At 47.2% G+C, this 22,405-nt stretch overlaps 1 protein-coding gene across 2 annotated transcripts in view; it reads left to right on the forward strand.

The window, feature by feature from the left end:
* Positions 1 to 20,323, forward strand: part of LOC141153038 (serum amyloid P-component-like) — an 82,910-nt gene extending 62,587 nt beyond the window's left edge. For both annotated transcript variants that reach the window (XM_073637714.1, XM_073637713.1), the window contains one exon: positions 18,807 to 20,323. In XM_073637714.1, the coding sequence (XP_073493815.1) occupies positions 18,807 to 19,423 (617 nt within the window). In that variant the 3' untranslated portion in view covers positions 19,424 to 20,323. The remainder of the gene's footprint in view (positions 1 to 18,806) is intronic.
* Positions 20,324 to 22,405: the final 2,082 nt, after the last annotated feature.

Genomic DNA, 22,405 nt, shown 5'->3' on the forward strand with positions numbered 1-22,405 from the left:
AAAGTTTGGACACACCTTCTCATTTAAAGATTTTTCTGTATTTTCATGACTTTGAAAATTGTACATTCACACTGAAGGCATCAAAACTATGAATTAACACATGTGGAATTATATACTTAACAAAAAAATGTGAAATTACTGAAAATATGTCTTATATTCTAGTTTCTTCAAAGTAGCCACCTTTTGCTTTGATGACTGCTTTGCACACTCTTAGCATTCTCTTGATGAGCTTCAAGAAGTAGTCACCGGATATGGTCTTCCAACAATCTTGAAGGAGTTCCCAGAGATGCGTAGCACTTGTTGGCCCTTTTGCCTTCACTCTGCGGTCCATCTCACCTCAAACCATCTCGATTGGGTTCGGGTCTGGAGACTGTGGAGGCCAGGTCATCTGGCATAGCACTCCATCATTTTCCTTCTTGGTGAAATAGCCCTTACACAGCCTGGAGGTGTGTTTGGGGTCATTGTCCTGTTGAAAAATAAATGATGGTCCAACTACACGCAAACCGGATGGAATAGCATGCCGCTGCAAGATGCTGTGGTAGCCATGCTGGTTCAGTATGCCTTCAATTTTGAATAAATCCCCAACAGTGTCACCAGCAAAGCACCCCCACACCATCACACCTCCTCCTCCATGCTTCATGGTGGGAACCAGGCATGTAGAGTCCATCCGTTCACCTTTTCTGCATCGCACAAAGATACGGTGGTTGTAACCAAAGATCTCAAATTTGGACTCATCAGACCACAGCACAGATTTCCCCTGGTCTAATGTCCCAAACAAGTCCCTTCTGCTTGTTGCCTGTCCTTAGCAGTGGTTTCCTAGCAGCTATTTTATCATGAAGGCCTGCTGCACAAAGTCTCCTCTTAACAGTTGTTGTAGAGATGTGTCTGCTGCTAGAACTCTGTGTGGCATTGACCTGGTCTCTAATCTGAGCTGCTGTTAACCTGCGATTTCTGAGGCTGGTGACTCGGATAAACTTATCCTCAGAAGCAGAGGTGACTCTTGGTCTTCCTTTCCTAGGGCGGTCCTCATGTGAACCAGTTTCTTTGTAGCGCTTGAAGGTTTTTGCAAATGCACTTGGGGACACATTCAAAGTTTACCCAATTTTTCGGACTGACTGACCTTCATTCCTTAAAGTAATGATGGCCACTCGTTTTTCTTTACTTAGCTGCTTTTTTCTTGCCATAATACAAATTCTAACAGTCTATTCAGTAGGACTATCAGCTGTGTATCCACCTGACTTCTGCACAACACAACTGATGGTCCCAACCCCATTTATAAGGCAAGAAATCCCACTTATTAAACCTGACAGGGCACACCTGTGAAGTGAAAACCATTTCCGGTGACTACCTCTTGAAGCTCATCAAGAGAATGCCAAGAGTGTGCAAAGCAGTCATCAAAGCAAAAAGTGGCTACTTTGAAGAAACTAGAATATAAGACATATTTTCAGTTGTTTCACACTTTTTTGCTAAGTATATAATTCCACATGTGTTAATTCATAGTTTTGATGCCTTCAGTGTGAATGTACAATTTTCAAAGTCATGAAAATACAGAAAAATCTTTAAATGAGAAGGTGTGTCCAAACTTTTGGTCTGTACTGTATATATATGTATATATACACTGCTCAAAATAATAAAGGGAACACTTAAACAACAGAATATAACTCCAAGTCATTCAAACTTCTGTGAAATCAAACTGTCCACTAAGGCTATGTGCCCACGATGCAGAAATGCTGCATATTTTTTCCGCTTCTCCCTGGCAGGAAAAACGCATGCGGATTTTAAATGCGTTTTTCCCGCCAGGTAGAAGCGTTTGTCAAGCGTTTTTGCATGCATTTCTGCATGCGGGTTATCAAGCGCTTTTCCAAGCGATTTTAGCATCACTTGGAAAGTGCTTGACAACTAGGTCACACTATATAAATCCATGCAACCGGCATATGTAGTGTGACCAAGAAATAGTTACAAAAAAAGAATAAGAATGGTAAAAAATAAAAAATAAAGATTATGCTTACCTTCCGATGGCCCCCGGTATTATCTCCGCTCCGTTCGGTCTCTTGTATGGGTCGCGGTGGTGTTTAAGGACCTGCGGTGACGTCATTGAGTCATGTTACAGGTCACGTGACCCCCGACATCAGCGGTCGCGTGACCTGTCACATTATTGAATGACGTCATGGCAGGTCCTTCACACCACCGCGAGCCGTACAAGAGACCGGACGCATCACTAACGAGGCCGGGGGACATCAGAAGGTAAGTATAATCTTTATTTTTTATTTTAAATTCTTTTTTTTACAGGTTCTATGGTACCCAGGTCTAGATGAGAGTCTCTTCTTCTCCAGACCTGGGTACCATCAGCACATTGAACCGTGTGATATCCGCATGTGCAGATGCAGTGATGCGGCTGTCACTCGGTCCAATGCAAGTCAATGGCGGCGATTACGCTGCCTGTCCGCAAAATTAATGGACATGCTGCGCATTTTTCTGCAATGATAATCCGCAGCGCAAATTTCCGCAGCATGTGCAAAGCACATGCTGATTATCATTGGGGACCATGGAGCACGTATTACCAAGCGTTTTTTAAGCATTTTCGCTGCGGAAATTCCACGACAAAAACGCTTGAAAAAGGCATAGTGGGCACGCAGCCTTAGGAAGCAACACTGAATGACAATCAATTTCACATGCTATTGTGCAAATGGAATAGACAATAGATGGAAATTATTGGCAATTATCAAGACACACTCAATAAAGGTGTGGTTCTGCAGGTGGGGACCACAGACCACATCTCAGTACCAATGCTTTCTGGCTGATGTTTTGGTCACTTTTGAATGTTGGTTGTGCTTTCACACTCATGGTAGCATGAGACGGACTCTACAACCCACAGAAGTTGCTCAGGTAGTGCAGCTCATCCAGGATGGCACATCAATGCGAGCTGTGGCAAGAAGGTTCGCTGTGTCTGTCAGCGTAGTGTCCAGAGGCTGGAGGCGCTACCAGGAGACAGGCCAGTACACCAGGAGACGTGGAGGGGGCCGTAGGAGGGCAACAACCCAGCAGCTACCTCCACCTTTGTGCAAGGAGGAACAGGAGGAGCACTGCCAGAGCCCTGCAAAATGACCTCCAGCAGGCCACAAATGTGCATGTGTCTGCACAAACGGTTAGAAACCGACTCCATGAGGGTGGTATGAGGGCCCGACGTCCACAGATGGAGGTTGTGCTCACAGCCCAACACCGTGCAGGACGCTTGGCATTTGCCACAGAACACTAGGATTGGCAAAGTCGCCACTGGTGCCCTGTGCTCTTCACAGATGAAAGCAGGTTCACACTGAGCACATATGACAGACGTGACAGAGTCTGGAGAGGCCATGGAGAGCGATCTGCTGCCTGCAACATCCTTCAGCATGACCGGTTTGGCAGTGGGTCAGTAATGGTGTGGGGTGGCATTTCTTTGGAGGGCCGCACAGCCCTCCATGTGCTCGCCTTAGGTAGCCTGTCTGCCATTAGGTACCGAGATGAGATCCTCAGACCCCTTGTGAGACCATATTCTGGTGCGGTTGGCCCTGGGTTCCTCCTAATACAGGACAATGCCAGACCTCATGTGGCTGGAGTGTGTCAGCAGTTCCTGCAAGATGAAGGCATTGAAGCTATGGACTGGCCCACCCGTTCCCCAGACCTGAATCCGATTGAGCACATCTGGGACATCATGTCTCGCTCCATCCACCAACGTCACGTTGCACCACAGACTGTTCAGGAGTTGGCGGATGCTTTAGTCCAGGTCTGGGAGGAGATCCCACAGGAGACCATCTGCAACCTCTTCAGGAGCATGCCCAGGCGTTGTAAGGAGGTCATACAGGCACGTGGAGGCCACACACAATACTGAGCCTCATTTTGACTTGTTTTAAGGACATTACATCAAAGTTGGATCAGCCTGTAGTGTGTTTTTCCACTTTAATTTTGGGAGTGACTCCAAATCCAGGCCCCCATTGGTTAATAAATGTGATTTCCATTGATGATTTTTGTGTGACTTTGTTGTCAGAGCTAGGCAGGCAGGCAGTGTATGTGGCAGACTGCAGTTCATACAGCACAAGAGGCTCTATTCCAGTTCTGTCTGCTGTTGCTCTTACAGATATTTCTAGAGATAGCCCCAGGTATCAGGGGCCAGGGCTAATTTTTTTTTTTATCTTAATCCTGATTATTTGCTTAAAACGCAATCCAGAGAACACAATTTTTCTGTTCCATTTGCTTGTTGCCACTGCAGAATACAGCCAGCTCCTTTCAATATTACAGCGATAAAAATCCAGAAATTTGTAGTGAACGTGGAAAATATTGGCCTCCATTTAACTTTTGTTGCAGTGTGTCAGTGAAGTTATTGACTCTAGGTCGTTGTGAAAAATAGTGACCTACAGGCCAGCTATTTAAAACTGTGGTTTTCCGTCACACGTATCACATACAAGTTTGCTCCAAATTCAGCCATTTCTGGCCTCCAATTAAATTTTGTTGCAGTGTGTTAATGAAATTATTGACACCAGGTCGCTGTGAAAAATACTAACCTACACGTCTGCTATTTAAAACTGTGTTTTTCCGTCACACGTATCACATATCACTGCGGTTCAAATCCAGCCATTTGTAGTGAACGTGGAAAATATTATCCTCCATTTAAAATGGGCAAGGCGCATGGCAAGGGACGGGGAAGTGGACGTGATGGTGATGGTGCATGCAGAGGATAAGGCCGAGGCCGTGGGCAGGCTGAAATTGTGCTACAGCAAACAAACACATCTTGTCGCTCGACCATCCTGCCCAATTAATAGGGGACAAAAGAACACCACTATTGAACACAGAGCAGTGTGAAAAGGTTATTCGTTGGATAGCAGATAATGCTTCTAGTCACTTAGCCACCACCACCACCACCCTGTCTTCCACATGGGCAAGTCTCAGTAGCTGTGAGTCTGGACTGCATATTCCTCACCCTGATCCTCCTTCCTCCCACCTTGCCGAGTGCCCGGAGACAACTGATCCCACACTTGGACACTCCGAAGAGTTGTTCACTTTTCCATTTATAGATTCAGGCCTCTCGCTCGGTCTACTTGAAGGGGGGCAAGAGGAGATCGCATGTAACAATGCCTAAATATTTGAGCAGCCACGGTCACACGAAGGCGACAGTGAGAAAATGTCACAAGAGGTGGATGATGATGAGACAAAATTGCCAGAAAGTCAGGAGTAGGACCAGGGTGCGGAAGTGGAAGATGAGGTAGTGGAAGATGAAGTCACTGACCCAACCTGGCAAGTTGACCTGCAGAGCAAGGACAGCAGCACACAGGGGGAAGGGAGGCATAGCTGTTATGATAGGCTACAAGCACTAAGGAAAGACAGGAGATCTGTCCCTACAATAGAACTAAGCTAGATCCCTACGATGTAACGGGGAACCTGATCCTGCGATCAGACCCGCTAAAGTCCTCAGCTAGTCTGAACGAAGACCTATAGATGTGAGGGAGGGATCCCTACAAGATCTAGGGACTGGGAGGAAGATGGACACCTCCTAGCAGAAATTGTAGCAGTAAAAAGACAAACACACAACATAGAACATAAAGGTCAAAAGACCTAGCTAAACTGACTGAGAAAGGTTACAAAGCACCTGGCTAGCTTAAGAGTAGAAATTACAATGAAGTCCAGCATGGCCAGATGGGTGGAGCAGGATTAAATAGGCAAAAAGGTCATGTGACCAGCAAAATAGAAAAAAACTAACAGGAGAGTTCTAACAGTACCCCCTCTTCTAAGAGGATCCTCCGGATCCCCTAGGACAAGGCCTATCAGGAAACCTCCTGTGAAATGCTCTGACAAGTCTGGAAGCAGAAACATCATCCGCCCTCACCCATGAGTTATCCTCGGGACCAAAACCGTTCCAAGCGACGAGATACTGCAAACTCCCCCTATACCGTCTAGAATTAAGGATGCGGGAAATTTCATATTCCCCGTCCTCCACCACCGGAGGAACAGTGGCAGTGGCGTCTCTATCTGATACATCAGCTTTTTTCAATAGAGAAACATGAAACACCGGATTAATCTTCCAGGAGGTAGGAACCTCCAACCTAACAGCAGATTGGTTAACTACCGGAAGCACCTTAAAGGGCCCTACAAACTTGGGACCCAATTTTTTAGAAGGAATCCTCAACCGCAGATTCTTAGAGGACAACCAAACCATGTCACCAACCGTAAACAAAACCTCTTGACGTTTCCTGTCAAAGTACCTCTTAGATTTTTTGTTAGCCTCCTGAAGATTACCACGCACATCCGTCCAAACTCTCTCCAAATCACCGGAAAAACTCTCCTCCTCAGGCACAGCCGATACCAATTTGGAGAATGACCCAAAAGACGGATGTCTCCCAGAACAACAAAAAAAAGGCGAACACCCAGCAGAAGAGGATGTATGGTTGTTAAGAGCAAATTCAGCAAACGGCAGAAACTCAGACCACCCCTCTTGATTGTCTGCCACAAAACAACGCAAGAACTGCTCAACATCCTGATTCTTCCTTTCTGTCTGTCCATTAGACTCAGGATGATATCCAGATGAAAACGACAAATGAACTCCCAACCTGTCACAAAAGGCACGCCAAAAACGAGCCACGAACTGAGGTCCCCTATCAGAAACAATGTCAGTAGGAATACCATGGAGTCTGACAATTTCCTTGACAAAGGCCTTAGCGAGTGTCTTAGCGCAGGGCAGTTTGAGGAAGGGAACCAAGTGACATTATGAACCCTATGCGCTGTGATTCATCCCCAGAGGATCTGGGTCTCAAACGAAAATACAATAAACAAGCATTTTTAAAGGAAAAAATGCGCTCCAGAACAGCTACTTACGTGTTGTTGGAGCTCGACCACCTCCAGATAAAGTTCCTGCAGGCGTTGAGCCAAATCCTGAACCGACACCATGATGGAAACTGGAGGTCTTTCCTTAGAGATATTTTTGGGCTGGACTTACTGTTATGATAGGCTACAAGCACTAAGGAAAGACAGGAGATCTGTCCCTACAATAGAACTAAGCTAGATCCCTACGATGTAACGGGGAACCTGATCCTGCGATCAGACCCGCTAAAGTCCTCAGCTAGTCTGAACGAAGACCTATAGATGTGAGGGAGGGATCCCTACAAGAACTAGGGACTGGGAAAAAGATGGACACCTCCTAGCAGAAATTGTAGCAGTAAAAAGACAAACACACAACATAGAGCATAAAGGTCAAAAGACCTAGCTAAACTGACTGAGAAAGGTTACAAAGCACCTGGCTAGCTTAAGAGTAGAAATTACAATGAAGTCCAGCATGGCCAGAAGGGTGGAGCAGGATTAAATAGGCAAAAAGGTCATGTGACCAGCAAAATAGAAAAAACCTAACAGGAGAGTTCAAACAATAGCACCACAACAGGCAAGAACAAGCAGTGTGGTGGCCGCAGACAGAAGGCAGGCAACAGTTCCCCGTAACATCAACACAACGGAAGTTGCAAGTACAAATGTTAGGTTTTCCCGAGTCTGGTTGTTTTTTAAAGATTCTGCCGATAACCCCAAAAAGGCCATTTGCACCACCTGCCAGGGCAGAATTGTGTCACCCCAGGCCTGGATGCCACAAACATTAAAGGCTGTGTCTGAGAGCAGGAGGGAGGTTCCCTGGTCAGGGACCATTAGCATGCAGCACCTCCTGTCCCAGGCCAGTAGGGGGAGCAGGCTGCCCCTATAAAAGCTGGAACTGACGGAAGGGTTAGAGAGACCAGGACCCACTTCTGAAGCATCCAGAAGGGTTCCCAGAGGAAAGGGACAAGTCAGCAGCAGCTGAGGAGTCCTGGAGGCAGAGGAGGAACAGCAAGCCAGGGACAGAGGCAACGAGAGCCAGTCCTGGCTGAGAGAGAACTACACAACCAGACACTGGGGTCCGAGGCTGTCAGGGTTGCAAGCCCGGCAGCAGATAACCAACCTGCGAGGGATTTTAGGTCCCTTGGCCTGAGAAGCCTGGAGGCTCCGCCACACAGAGGGACCGGTACAGCACGGAGAAGCAACAGGTACCTAAGGCCGGAGTCGCAAGCCATAGAGGCGTAGTACACGGCCAGCTCAGGGACGTGGGCTATCACACCACGAAAAGGGGGATAGTCAGCAAGGGCAGAGAGAGAACGGTAGGCCTAGCCACTCACCCTGACCAGTGGGGCTCGCCCGAATGCTCTCAGACACCCAGGCCCATTCCTACCCTGTACTCCTGTTGGCTCATTAGTACTAACTACAATAAAGACCCTGGACTGTTTGAAGCAGACTCTGAACCCTTATTATTGCGGCCTGCACCATCACCCCCAGCATCCTATTACACTGCCCTGAGGCGACACTCTTCCCGTGGGGAGTTATCCTATCCCTGTGCTGCATATCAACATCAGCCTCAGCGGTCTGCCTTGCAGTGGCGGTCATCCCTGACCGCAATCCACGGGTGGCGTAGTCAGACATTCAAAACCCTACAAATAGACTGCCACAGCATTTGGTCTGACCACCCTGAGCCATGGGATCGGGTTGCCACTACTACCCCCAACATTGCACTGAAGCCCGGTTCCGGGTGCCCCACGGCCCAGGGGGCGAGTCAGCTTTGGCGTAGTCGGCAGGATTGTGACTAACCCACCACAAACGGGTATTGCGCGCCTGAAAAAGACTGTACACGTACCTCAAAAGGAAGTTTCCCGCCATTCGGAGCCGTTTCCCGCCATCTTCAGTCGTTTCCCGCCATCTTCAGCCGTTTTCCCGTCATCGGACGCCATCTTCGGGACGCTGCGCGGGAAGAAGAGGGGCGTGGACGTCCAAACCGCGTGAGACCTGAAGCCCCGCCCTACGCACCGACGCTGCGCAAGGTCCTGGAAGGAGCGAGAGCGACGCTGACGTCACCAGGACGCGACGCAAGGTTCTCGCCCGGAGCAGCACCAGTGGAGCCGCGGCCTACGGAAGGGGATCAACGGAAGGTAGGCCACGCTTAACTAGGAGGGAGGAAGATGACGGACGCGGAGGGACATTCTACCACCAGCGTGGCTGCAGCAGCGGTGAAGCCGTTCTCCATGCCCTACATCCCCGGAGCAGCCTGGCTGCCCCAATACTCAGGGGAATCCCATACCTTAACTGACTTTAAGGAAAGACTGCACAGTTTATTTAAAGTTTATCCCCTGACAGAAGAACAGAAAGTGAGCATTCTTACGGGGCAGCTAAACGGTGCAGCCCAGCGGGAAGTGAAATCATGGTCAGATGAGGAGAAAAGGACTGTAAAAGACATTCTGACCCGGCTGAGGAGTACCTTTGATACCCGTACCTCAGCAGAAATCAAAATGCGGTTCTATGGCTGTAAGCAGCGAGCCCAAGATAGTATCAGAGACTATGCCTTGAACCGGCAAGAAGCTCTGGGAGCAATCAAGCAAGCTGACCCTGACAGCGTGCAAGACACTGATAAACTGTTGACTGATCAGTTCATAGAAGGTCTACTGTCCAGCGCCCACAGAACCCAGCTGCGCCTCATGGCCCTACAGAACCCCGATTTGACTTTTGCGCAGTTCAAGGATAGGGCCATCCGGGTGTTCCGAGAACCCGCACCAAGTGGCGCTGTAGCTTCCCGGCGCCCTGCCATCACTTACCACCAGGGGGCGGTGCCTACCCCGCAGACCTTGTGGGGGCTGATGCACAGGCCCTAAATACATCCCAGCCTGCAGACCTGCACCATCAGGTCCAAGAGCTAACAAAGAGTGTGGCTGCACTGACCAGGACCGTACAGTCATTGCAGGTGGAACCGTCAAGACCAATCAAGCTGGCTTCCAGTCCGGAGGATGTCCCGTGGCGTCGACAGAGGAGGATCCCGTCGTTCAGAGGGAGGCCCGCCGGCCGTTACACTGAGGATGGACAGCCGATTTGCCACCGTTGCAGTCAGCCAGGACACATACCAAGGTACTGTACTTTAAATGGGTCCGACCTGGGGTAGAGGGCCAACCCCCAGGCATAAGGTCATCAGGCCCGTCTAATTGGCGTGATAAGTACGTGGGGGGACGCCCGGTCTCACCCGTAGTGCTGGACGGTATTCCCATGAGTGCACTACTGGACACCGGGTCTCAAGTGACTACCATCCCCTACGTACTTTTCAAGCAGTACTGGAGTGACACTGATATAACTCGTTACCCAGACAGTGACTTGAGCATCATCGCCAGCAATGGTCAGCCCGTGCCGCAGGTGGGGTTCAGAGAGATGACTATCAAGATTGGTAAGGTTGAACTGCCGGCACAGGGAGTGATCATTGTGGACATTGACCGTCGTGAAAGTCACCCTAAAATAACCTTGGGTACTAATGTGATTGAAAACTGTCTTTCAGAAGTCATTGTAATTTTGCAGCAGGTGGCGATGAATGCGAGCTCCAGCCAACAGAGGGTCCTCCAGAAAGAGATAAGAGCCCTGATGAGACGGCAACAGGTAGAACGGTCTGGTGGTGAGATCGGTAGCGTGAGGATGAGCGACCCGTTCCCCATTGCCATGCCTCCCAAAAGTGAAATGATGAACTGGTGTCGGACTGCAATCGGGTTAAGAGGGAGAGACTACCAAGCCATGGTAGAACCCGTGTACTCAGACAGCAGGCCCACCATTTTGACAGCCAGGGGGGTGGTTGATGTCCGCCATGGAAGGGTGCCCGTCCGGATCTTAAACATCGGGGAAAGGGAAGTACCCTTGCCCCGGTACGCTACACTAGCCAAATTGTTTGCCGTCGAACACAATGCTATCAGGGTCGTGGAACCCTTGCCTCCATCTTCCCCGGTGGAGGGTAATGGCTCCCAGAAACACAAGGAGGACTGGTGCCAGAAACTCCATGTGGGTGCTGACTCTACTCCCCTGCACCAAAAACAAGGAGTCTACCGGGTGGTTCAGGAGTACGAGAGAATTTTTAGTAAGCACCCGCTAGACGTCGGCCGAGTAAAGGGAGTAGGACACCACATCCCCACGGGGAGCCACCCACCAATAAAAGAGAGGCACAGACCTGTACCCCCTGCACATTATCAGAACGCAAAGGGCATGCTGAGAGAAATGAAAGAAGCTGGGGTCATTAGAGATAGCTGTAGCCCCTGGGCAGCCCCCTTGGTTCTGGTAAAAAAGAAAGACGGTACCATGAGAATGTGCGTGGACTATAGACAAATCAATCGTATCACCCATAAAGATGCGTACCCGTTACCTAGGATAGAGGAGTCTTTAGCAGCTCTAAAATCAGCCAATTTCTTCTCTACTTTGGACCTTACTAGCGGGTACTGGCAGGTTCCTGTAGCAGAGGCTGACAAGGAGAAGACCGCCTTCACCACCCCGATGGGATTGAGCACTCTTCCCGTGGGGAGTTATCCTATCCCTGTGCTGCATACCAACATCAGCCTCAGCGGTCTGCCTTGCAGCGGCGGTCATCCCTGACTGCAATCCACGGGTGGCATAGTCGGACATTCAAAACCCTACAAATAGACTGCCACAGCATTTGGTCTGACCACCCTGAGCCATGGGATCGGGTTGCCACTACTACCCCCAACATTGCACTGAAGCCCGGTTCCAGGTGCCCCACGGCCCAGGGGGTGAGTCAGAATCAGTAGGGGTAGCAAAACTACCAGCCTGACCGCCACCAGCATGATCAGGCACAAGGCAGCAAAGCACCCGACTAAATGGGCCAAACCCCAGGGTCCAGCAACAGTGTCTGCGGGTGACACCACTGCTTCTTCCGCTGTTGTGCGTTCACGCCAATCCCCTGTACATGGCGCATGCCAAGATGCCTCCCGCCCTGCACCTATCGTTGAACACTCTCAACTAGCACCATCAACAAGCACGTCCAAGTCCTTGTCCCAGCTTGTTCAGTTGTCCCTACCCCAGTCCTTGGAACACTAGAGCAAATACGCAGCTAACGCCCCTCAGGCCACATAACTAATGTGCCCTCAGGCACACTGGGTTAACATAGTGGAATCCGGGACCCAGTCGGACCTTAGGACAGGGCATGTCCTACCAACGCCGAGGATTGCCCCCACATTCTACAGCTCCTGTACCTCCTCCTCCTCCTCTTCAGCATCCGTCTCCGAAATTACCACATCAGTCGCAAGCTGGAAGCACTGCAGCACTGCCTCGTCCAAGCGGCAACAGGCTGTGCTGAAGCTAACATACTTAGGTGACAAACCACTCAATGCTGAAGATTTGTGGACAGCTCTGAAAGAGCAGGCAGATCTGTGGCTGAAACCACTGACCCTACAGCCAGGCATGGTCGTGTGTGACAATGGCTGGAATCTGGTGGCGGCTCTGAGGCGAGGCAAGCTCACACACGTACCATATCTGGACCATGTGCTTAACCTTGTGGTTCAGCGGTTTCTCAAAACCTACCCGGATCTGTTGGATCTGCTTGTCAATGTACTCTGCCTGTGTACCTATTTTAGAAAGTCAGCTACAGTTTCCGCCGCTCTTGCCGTGCTTCAGCAGTGTTTGCAGCTTCCGGCTCACCGACTGGTGTGTGATGTCCCCAACTTTGGAACTCTACATTGCAGATGTTGGGAAAGATTTGTGTGCAGAAGAGGGCAGTTGTTGACTACCTGCATCAACAAGGCCGTCGGTATTCAGGACAGACTCCACACATAAAACCTCAGGAGTGGACGTGGATGTCAGACATCTGTACTATTCTCCAAAACTTTGAGGACGCCACCAAGATGGTGAGTGGCGATGACACCATAATTAGCATCACCATACCACTTCTCTGTCTTCTGAAACGCTCTCTGCTCTCAATTAAAGAGGATGCATTGCAGGCAGAGCACGATGAGATGGAGCAAGGAACCATACAGGATGATTACACACAGCCCAGCCTCATCTCATCCCAAAGTGGATTGGGTGACAATGAGGAAGAGGAGGAGGAAGAGGAAGAACAGGAGCTAGTTTCCTGCGCTATAGACGGTACTACCTGCACAACTGTCATACAGTCTGTTCAGCGTGGATGGCCTGAGGACAGGGAGGAGGAGGAAGAGGAGGAGGATGAGGAAGAAAGCATGGTCAGTCGTTCTCTTGGTGATGACACGGAAGTCTTGCCTCTTTGCAGTCTGACACACATGGCTGAGTTTATGTTACACTGCCTTTCCCGTGACCCTTGGTTGTCCAAATTTTGGGTGACAGTCATTACTGGTGACACTTGTAGACCCATGCTACAGGGAGAACTTTCTATTTCTTACTCCCTTGCAGGACAGACCTAATAAAATGGTGCAGTACGAGAAGGCCCTTGTTGCGGAATTATTAAAAAAATTCCCATCTGAAAACGCTGGCTGCAGAGGTCACAGTTTGTTGGACAACCAAGGAGTACAGGCGAGAGAGCTACAAATTCAATCCAGCAGAGGCAGGGGAACACTGTCAAAGTTCTGGGACAGTTTTCTCAGACCCTTCCATCGCACAGGCCCTGAGGCGCGGTGTACTCTCACAAGGATTACAACGTTTCGGAAGATGCTGAGGAAGTGCCTTGCCAACTGTACCAAAGTCCTCCGTGATTCCTCTATGCCTTACAATTACTGGGTATCCAAGCTGGACACGTGGCATGAACTGGCTCTCTACGCCTTGAAGGTCCTGGCCTGCCCTGCCACTAGCGTTTTGTTAGAGCGGGTCTTTAGTGCCGTCAGTGGAATTATAACCGATAGGCCCATCCGCCTGTCAACTGAAAATGCTGACAGGCTGACTCTTATAAAAAAGAACAAGGGCTGGATGGGGCCAGACTTCTCAACACCACCGAATGATAGCAGCATAACAAACTGAAATACAGTGTTTTTTCTTGGGGAGGTCTTACTCTATTCCAATGCACCTCTGTCTTCACACCCAGACATGGGTATACGCTTCCTGATTTTGTCTATTTGCTCTTGTCCTCCTTCTCCCCATCCTCATCCTCAACCACCATATCATCACCATATGTACCATATCAACATATCTACATCTCTTGCAAGGGGCATTGGAGTGCCTCCAAATTTTTGGCAGCCGTTGGTTCACTGCATAGGCAAACACTATGGGAGACCCACTTCCTCATAATGGGAACATTGTTTTTAGGATGCTCTCTGACCTCTACGTGTCTTGCAAGGGGCAATTTTTGGAAGCCCTTGCAGTCACTGCATACGAAATAACAGTATAGGAGACCGTCTCTTTATTAATGGGAACAACAAAGCATAGCCGGTTGATGGCTCTCTAGCAATAGTGAGGGCCGACTGATGGCCCTATAAAAATAGGCTTTGTGACTTTCAGAGTCCCTCCGTCATAAATGAAACAGGATGTGTCTGATGATGTGTCACACACCACATGGCCAGATAAGGTTGTAAAATGTTAAAATGACATTTACCAGTGAATACATTTGTCTTGGTTGAAAGCAATGCAAAAGTGCAAAAACGCATTAAAAATGCTACGTGTGAGCATAGCCCAAGTGTGGAGGAGGATTTTTGTTTTTGTATATTTATTTTGCCTTATTTACAAGTCATTACACTGGAAAGGATGTTCTTAAACATATTTCCCAGCAAAGTCCATTTTGGTTTTGTTTTTGCATGTTTTATTGTGAGTCCATAAAAGTGGCGTAATACCTCTGACAACGTTGTTGACAGCAGTGACCTGGGAGTCAGAAATGCTTCCAGGGGTCTTCCCCATGCTGTTCCCATGTCATTTGAGCACTGTTCCCATCGATTTGGGCAATTTTTAGGCCCTCTGTATACAGCCGGCGGGAGCCGCCTGAAAAATGCTCGAGATTCCCATAGACTTACATTGGGCTTGTTGCTCGGGAGGAGCACCCGAGCATCCCAATTTGCTCGCCCCGAGCATCGAGCACCCGAGCATTTTAGTGCTCGCCCATCACTATTAATAGTGTATTTCTCTTGGATTAACAAATCTAAAAGTCTGTCTGATAAAGATTTTAAGCTGTATTGTGACAGTAATGTTTGAGACTGTGGTCCCATCTCTCTTCAGGTCATTGACCAGGTATGAAAGTGTAGTTCTGGCTTGATTCCTGACCTTTCTCAGAATCATCCTTACCCCATGAGGCGAGATAGTGCATGAAGCCCCAGACCAAAGAAGATTGACAGTCATCTTGTGTTTCTTCCATTTTCTAGCAGTTGTTGCCTTCTCACCAAGCTGCTTGCCTATTGTTCCCTGTAGCTCATCCCATCCAGGCTTGTGCAGGTCTACAATTTTGTCCCTGGTGTCCTTAGACAGCTCTTTGGTCTTGGCCTTGTTGGAAAGGTTGGGGTGTGATCAATTGAACTCGTTACGTGTATAAAAGACACCTGTCCACACACTCAAACAGGTGCAATTAATACAGGTAATGAGTGCAGAGTAGGAGGGCTTCTTAAAGAAAAACTAACAGATCTGTAAGAGCCAGAAATCTTGCTGGTTGGTAAGCAAAGATGCTGAGGAAGTGCCTTGCCAACCGTACCAAAGTCCTCCGTGATTCCTCTGTGCCTTATAATTATTGGGTATCCAAGCTGGACATGTGGCATGAACTGGCTCTCTACGCCTTGAAGGTCCTGGCCTGCCCTGCCGCTAGCGTTTTGTCAGAGCGGGTTTTTAGTGCCGCCAGTTGAATTATAACCGATAGGCCCATCTGCCTGTCAACAGAAAATGCTGACAGGCTGACTCTTATAAAAAAGAACAAGGGCTGGATTGGGCCAGACTTCTCAACACCACCGAATGATAGCAGCGTAACATAAACTCAAATACAGTGTTTTTTCTTGGGGAGGTCTTACTCTATTCCCATGCACCTCTGTCTTCACACCCAGACATGGGTATACGCTTCCTGATTTTGTCTATTTGCTCTTGTCCTCCTTCTCCCCATCCTCATCCTCCACCACCATATTATCACCATATGTACCATATCAACATATCTACATCTCTTGCAAGGGGCATTGGAGTGCCTCCAAATTTTTGGCAGCCGTTGGTTCACTGCATAGGCAAACACTATGGGAGACCCACTTCCTCATAATGGGAACATTGTTTTTAGGATGCTCTCTGACCTCTACGTGTCTTGCAAGGGGCAATTTTCGGAAGTTCTTGCAGTCACTGCATACGAAATAACAGTATAGGAGACCGTCTCTTTATTAATGGGAACAACAAAGCATAGCCGGCTGATGGCTCTCTAGCAATAGTGAGGGCCGACTGATGGCCCTATAAAAATAGGCTTTGTGACTTTCAGAGTCCCTCCGTCATAAATGAAACAAGATGTGTCTGATGATGTGTCACACACCACATGGCCAGATAAGGTTGTAAAATGTTAAAATGACATTTACCAGTGAATGCATTTGTCTTGGTTGAAAGCAATGCAAAAGTGCAAAAACGCATTAAAAATGCTACGTGTGAACATAGCCCAAGTGTGGAGGAGGATTTTTGTTTTTGTATATTTATTTTGCCTTATTTACAAGTCATTACACTGGAAAGGATGTTCTTAAACATATTTCCCAGGAAAATCCATTTTGGTTTTGTTTTTGCATGTTTTATTGTGAGTCCATAAAAGTGGCGTAATACCTCTGACAACGTTGTTGACAGCAGTGACCTGGGAGTCAGAAATGCTTCCAGGGGTCTTTCCCATGCTGTTCCCATGTCATTTGAGCACTGTTCCCATCGATTTGGGCAATTTTTAGACCCTCTGCAGACAGCCGGGGGGAGCCGCCTGAAAAATGCTTGAGTTTCCCATAGACTTACATTGGGCTCGTTGCTCGGGAGGAGCACCCGAGCATCCCAATTTGCTCGACCCGAGCATCGAGCACCCGAGCATTTTAGTGCTCGCCTATCACTTTAATAGTGTATTTCTCTTGGATTAACAAATCTAAAAGTCTGTCTAATAAAGATTTTAAGCTGTATTGTGACAGTAATGTTTGAGACTGTGGTCCCAGCTCTCTTCAGGTCATTGACCAGGTATGAAAGTGTAGTTCTGGCTTGATTCCTGACCTTTCTCAGAATCATCCTTACCCCATGAGGCGAGATAGTGCATGAAGCCCCAGACCAAAGAAGATTGACAGTCATCTTGTGTTTCTTCCATTTTCTAACAGTTGTTGCCTTCTCACCAAGCTGCTTGCCTATTGTTCCCTGTAGCTCATCCCATCCAGGCTTGTGCAGGTCTGCAATTTTGTCCCTGGTGTCCTTAGACAGCTCTTTGGTCTTGGCCTTGTTGGAAAGGTTGGAGTGTGATCAATTGAACTCGTTACGTGTATAAAAGACACCTGTCCACACACTCAAACAGGTGCAATTAATACAGGTAATGAGTGCAGAGTAGGAGGGCTTCTTAAAGAAAAACTAACAGGTCTGTGAGAGACAGAATTCTTGCTGGTTGGTAAGTGATCAAATACTTATTTCATGCAATAAAATGCTAATTAATTATGTAAAAGTCATACAATGTGAGTTTCTGTTTTTTATTTTTAGATTCTGTCTCTAACAGGTGAAGTGACCTACGATAAAATTACAGACCTCTTCATTCTTTGTAGGTGGGAAGACTTGCAAAATCGGCACTGTATCAAATACTTACCGTATTTTCCCCACTGTATTTTCCTTTTTTGTTTCCCTATATGCCTTGTCCCCAATTTTGCCCCACCAGTATGTGAGCCTGTTTACCCTTTTTTCGTGATGGGTTGGCCACCCACTGGAGGCAGAGCAGATAGCAAATTCTTCCAGTGTCAATGGGAAAATATTTAGACAACAGAGTGAAAATCAAAGCAAAAAAATAAAATAAAAACAACAGAATTGGTGTTTTTTGTAGCAGCAATTCCCCTCCAAAAATGCGATAAAAATCAATGTAACCAAAATGTCAACTAGACGTGCAAAAAAAACAAATGCTTAAGGGGAAAATTAAAATAGTACGACTCTCAGAAAATGGGGGCACAAACTTTTTTTTGCAAATTTTCAATTTTTTTTTACCACTTATATGCCACTTATATAAAAAACTGGTATCTTCCTAATTATATTGACCAGGAGAATCAGATTATCAAATCATTTTTTACTACATAACGAATGACATAAAAACAAAACTGAAAAAAAATTACACAGTTTTTTCAGTATTAAAGTACTTGGAATTTTTTCCTGAATTTTCAGTCCATTAACATGGTAAAGTGACTGGTGTCATTCAAAACTGCAACTCGTCCCACAAAAAAAAAACAAGCCCTATGGCAATGGAAAAACAAAAAAGGTATGGTCCTTGGAAGAAGAGGAGGAAAAAAATTAAAGCTCATAAATGAAAAATGGCACAGTCCTTGGACATACATGAAAAATGGAACACTACTAGGACAACCCCTTCTTGAACTAAATGTTTGGCCCCAATAAAATAAAAAACCTATACTCACGTCCCATGCTGACGCTGTTCTAGCGGTGTCAGCACTCGTGGTCCCGGGGTTGTGATGTGGTTGATTGACACATGGAGCCCGACGCCCAATCAGCGCTGGCGTCACCGTCTCCGCCTCCTGTCAAATTAAACATGAAGAGGAAGTCCGGAATGCAGCTGACCCCAGACATCCTCTTCATGTTTAATTCGACAGGAGGCAGGGACAGTGACACCAGCGCTGATTGAGAGTCGGGCACCATGTGTCATTCTACTGCATCACAACCCCGGGACTGTGAGTGCTGACACCGCTGGAATGGCGCTAGGACGGGAGGTGAGTATAGGTTTATTTTATTGGGGCCAAACATCTAGTTCAAGAAGGTGTTGTCCACTAGTAGGACAACCCCTGTAAAAGACAATCGCAGACCAACCAAATTTAAACAGTTTATTGCGTCGAGGCTACTACGAATTTTGGAACTTTCCATCAGGCATTGTTGTTTTCTCTTTTTTTTAGATTTGCATGGTACATCTTTTGTGTTTTCTACAATCAGTGAAACAGCAAAAGTGGTTTTGAAGCCCAACATCATAGAACCATTGAGCGAAATGACCGCCTGTCTGCAGTCCTACACAGAAAACGTCCAGAGAGACTCCCTCTTAAAAATGGATGCAGGAAAGTTCAAGTCACAATTCCACCTCTACCAAATTGCAGATTATTACAACATTGCCATAGGTGGAGTTTCAATTTCCTTTAAAACCAGTAAAGAGAGCATGGAGTGGAGACTCATCTGTGTGTCCTGGGAGTCCAGCACAGGGATCATCCATTTAGTTGTCAATGGAAAACTCTTCCCAAGAAAGGTTTTAAGACCAGGTTATATCATAGATTCAAATATTACTGTGGTCCTTGGGCAGAACCTTGCTGATGTTGGCCTAAATTTTTACAGAGGAGCACCCTCTTACGTGGGTGAAATTAGAAACGTCCATGTGTGGGATCGCGCACTCAACCCCAGTGAGATGCAATCAATGTACTATAATAATTGTTATTACTGTAATGGAAGTGTCATTAGCTGGGAGTCTGTGGACTATGAGATTTATGGAGATGTCATCTTGTATAAACCATCCATAAAACCTTAGTGGATGTATGTAAATTGCTGAGAAATTTGACATTATATCTAATATAGCCAAAATCTTTCGAAATGCCTTTTTAGCAGGTGAACTTTGGGAAGGACACTGACATAGAAAACAGTGCACTTCTGACCAGTGGACATTTCTGAAATTATTATAGAGATGCTTTTTAGTAGGGTATTCCCTGGGAATGACACTTAAGCCAAGGCCCCACTATCAGTATTCGGTCAGTACTTTTTCTCAGGCGTGAGAGCCAAAACCAGGTGAGGAAGAATCAGGAAAAGGGTATAATAGCAACAGGTGAAGCAATTCTGCATTTATCATCCACTCCTGGTTTTCTCTCCCACTCCTGAGAAAAAATATTGACCGAATACTGACCAAATACTGATAGTGGGGCCGTGGACTTACGTAGAAAACAGTGGACCTCTGACCAGGGGTACTATCTAAAATTATAGACATGCTTTTTTGAAGGGTAACCTCTGGGAGCAACACTTGCAAAGAAAACAGTGAACTTCTAACCAGAGGTACTTTTTGAAATTATAGAGATGCTTTTTTGTAGGGTAACCTCTGGGAACAACACTTACGTAGAAAACAGTGGACCTCTGACCAGGGGTACTTTCTGGAATTCTGGAACTACTTTTTTTGTAGGGTAACCCCTAGGAATGTCACTCACCGAGAAAAAAGGTGACCTCTGTTCATGCAGAATTATTTTTGGTTACCCTATGTGCACAATGATTTTTGTTCCTACATAGTCATGGTAAACTATCTTATAATGCACACGTATAACCATATAATACACAGCTGATTAATGAAATATATGTGATTGACATTTAAGACAGGTCCTTTATGTCTATAAATTGTATTTTATTCCTCGGAACATTGTAAAAATAAAAAATAGACTATAAGATACTTCATCCGCCTGTCTACTTATTTAGTAGTATCAGTAAACCTGACAGACTCTTGACCAATCTGATCTGCCCATTCCATCCCTTGGATTTCTTTCCAATTTCAAATCCCTTGGACTCATTACTGTCAAATGCCCCAAGCTTCCCACACTGTGATATAGTCCAGCATTTCCTAACATGCCCTGAATTTTGTAGACTGTTGCTGATTTGAACTATCAGCAGAATCATCAGCATTTGAAAATTTGGACGCACCCCAATACCCCTTTAAAGAGACTTAGAGGAGGGCCTCCTGAAAACAATGTTCCCATTATTAGGAAGTGGGTCTCCCATACTGTTGGCCTATGCAGTGAATGCAAGGGTTGCCAAAAATTGGGAGGCACTCCAATGCCCCTTGGAAAAGACGTGGAGGAGGGCCTCATAAAAAAATGTTCCCATTAGAAAGGAGCGGGTCTCCTATACTTGTAATGCCCATGCATGAAGTATATGGGCTGACAAACATTTACCCCTGGGGGGTATACAGGAACATACAGTATAAATTTTTTTTACGGGCAACATAAACACCCTTTAAAAAAAATGATGGGAGTGTTGCATCATGGACCACGGTCACCCTGGTGATATGGTGGTGGAGGATGAGGATGTGAGTGTTGCATCATGGACCCTGGTGATATGGTGGTGGAGGATGAGGATGAGGAGAAGGAGGAGGACAAGAGCAAATAGCCAAAATCAGGAAGCGTATACCCATGTCTGGGTGTGAAGAGGTGCATGGGAATACACCTCCCAAAAAAGAGTTTATATTACGCTGCTATCATTAGGTGGTGTTGAGAAATCTGGCCCAATCCAGCCCTTGTTCATTTTTGTAAGAGTCAGCCTGTCAGCATTTTCAGTTGACAGGCAGATGCGCTTATCCACCAGCTTATTCCACCAGCGGCACTAAAAACCCGCTGTGATAAAACGCTAGTGGCAGGGGCAGGATGTCCAAGGCATAAACAGCCAGTTCATTCCACGTGTCCAGCTTGGATATCCATAAGGCACAGAGGAATCACGGAGGACATTGGTACGGTAGGCAAGGTACTCCCTCAGCATCTTCCCAAACTTTGCACTCCTTGTGAGAGTACCCCGCACATCAGGGCCTGTGCGATGAGAGGGGCTGAGAAAATTCTCCCAGAACTTTGACAGTGTTCCCCTGCCTCTGCTGGATTGGAGTTGTGTCTCTCTAGCCTGTAGTCCTTGGTTGTCCAACGAACTGTGACCTCTGCCACCAGCGTTTTCAGATGGGAATTGTTTTAATAGTTCCGCAACAAGGGCTTTCTGGTACTGCCCCATTTTTGCAGACCTGTCCGCCATGGGAATAAGAGATAGAAAGTTCTCCTTGTAGCGTGGGTCTAGAAGTGCCACCAACCAGTAATGACTGTCACCCAAAATTTTGAGAACGCGAGGGTCACGGAAAAGGCAGCGTAACAAACTCAGCCATGTGTGCCAGATTGCTAACAGGCAAGACTTCCGTGTCCTCACCAAAAGGAAGACTGACCATGCTCTCCTCCTCCTCTCTCTTCGCAGGCCATCCACGCTGAACAGACGATATGACAGTTGTGCAGGTAGTACTGTCTATAGCGCATGAAACTAGCTCCTGTTCTTCCTCCTCCTCCTCTTCCTCATTGTTACCCAATCCACGTTGGGATGAGATGAGGCTGGGCTGTGTGTAATCACCCTGTATGGTTCCTTGCTCCATCACATCGTGCTCCGCCTGCAATGCATCCTCTTTGATTGTGAGCAGAGAGCGTTTCAGATGACAGAGAAGCGGGATGGTGACGCTAATTATGACGTCATCACCGCTCACCATCTTGGTGGAGTTCTCAAAGTTTTGGAGGATGGTACATATGTCTGACATCCATGTCCACTCCTGAGGTTTTATGTGTGGAGTCTGAACTGAATACCGACGGCCTTGTTAATGCTGGAACTCAACAACTGCCCTCTTCTGCTCACAAATCCTTCCCAACATCTGCAGTGTAGAGTTCCAACGCGTGGGGACATCACACACCAGTCTGTGAGCCGGAAGCTGCAAATGCTGCTTAAACACGACAAGGGC

The sequence above is a fragment of the Phyllobates terribilis genome, unplaced genomic scaffold, assembly GCF_046119375.1.
Source record: "Phyllobates terribilis strain yellow unplaced genomic scaffold, ASM4611937v1 Scaffold_7__3_contigs__length_470593459, whole genome shotgun sequence".
NCBI classification, from domain to species: domain Eukaryota; kingdom Metazoa; phylum Chordata; class Amphibia; order Anura; family Dendrobatidae; genus Phyllobates; species Phyllobates terribilis.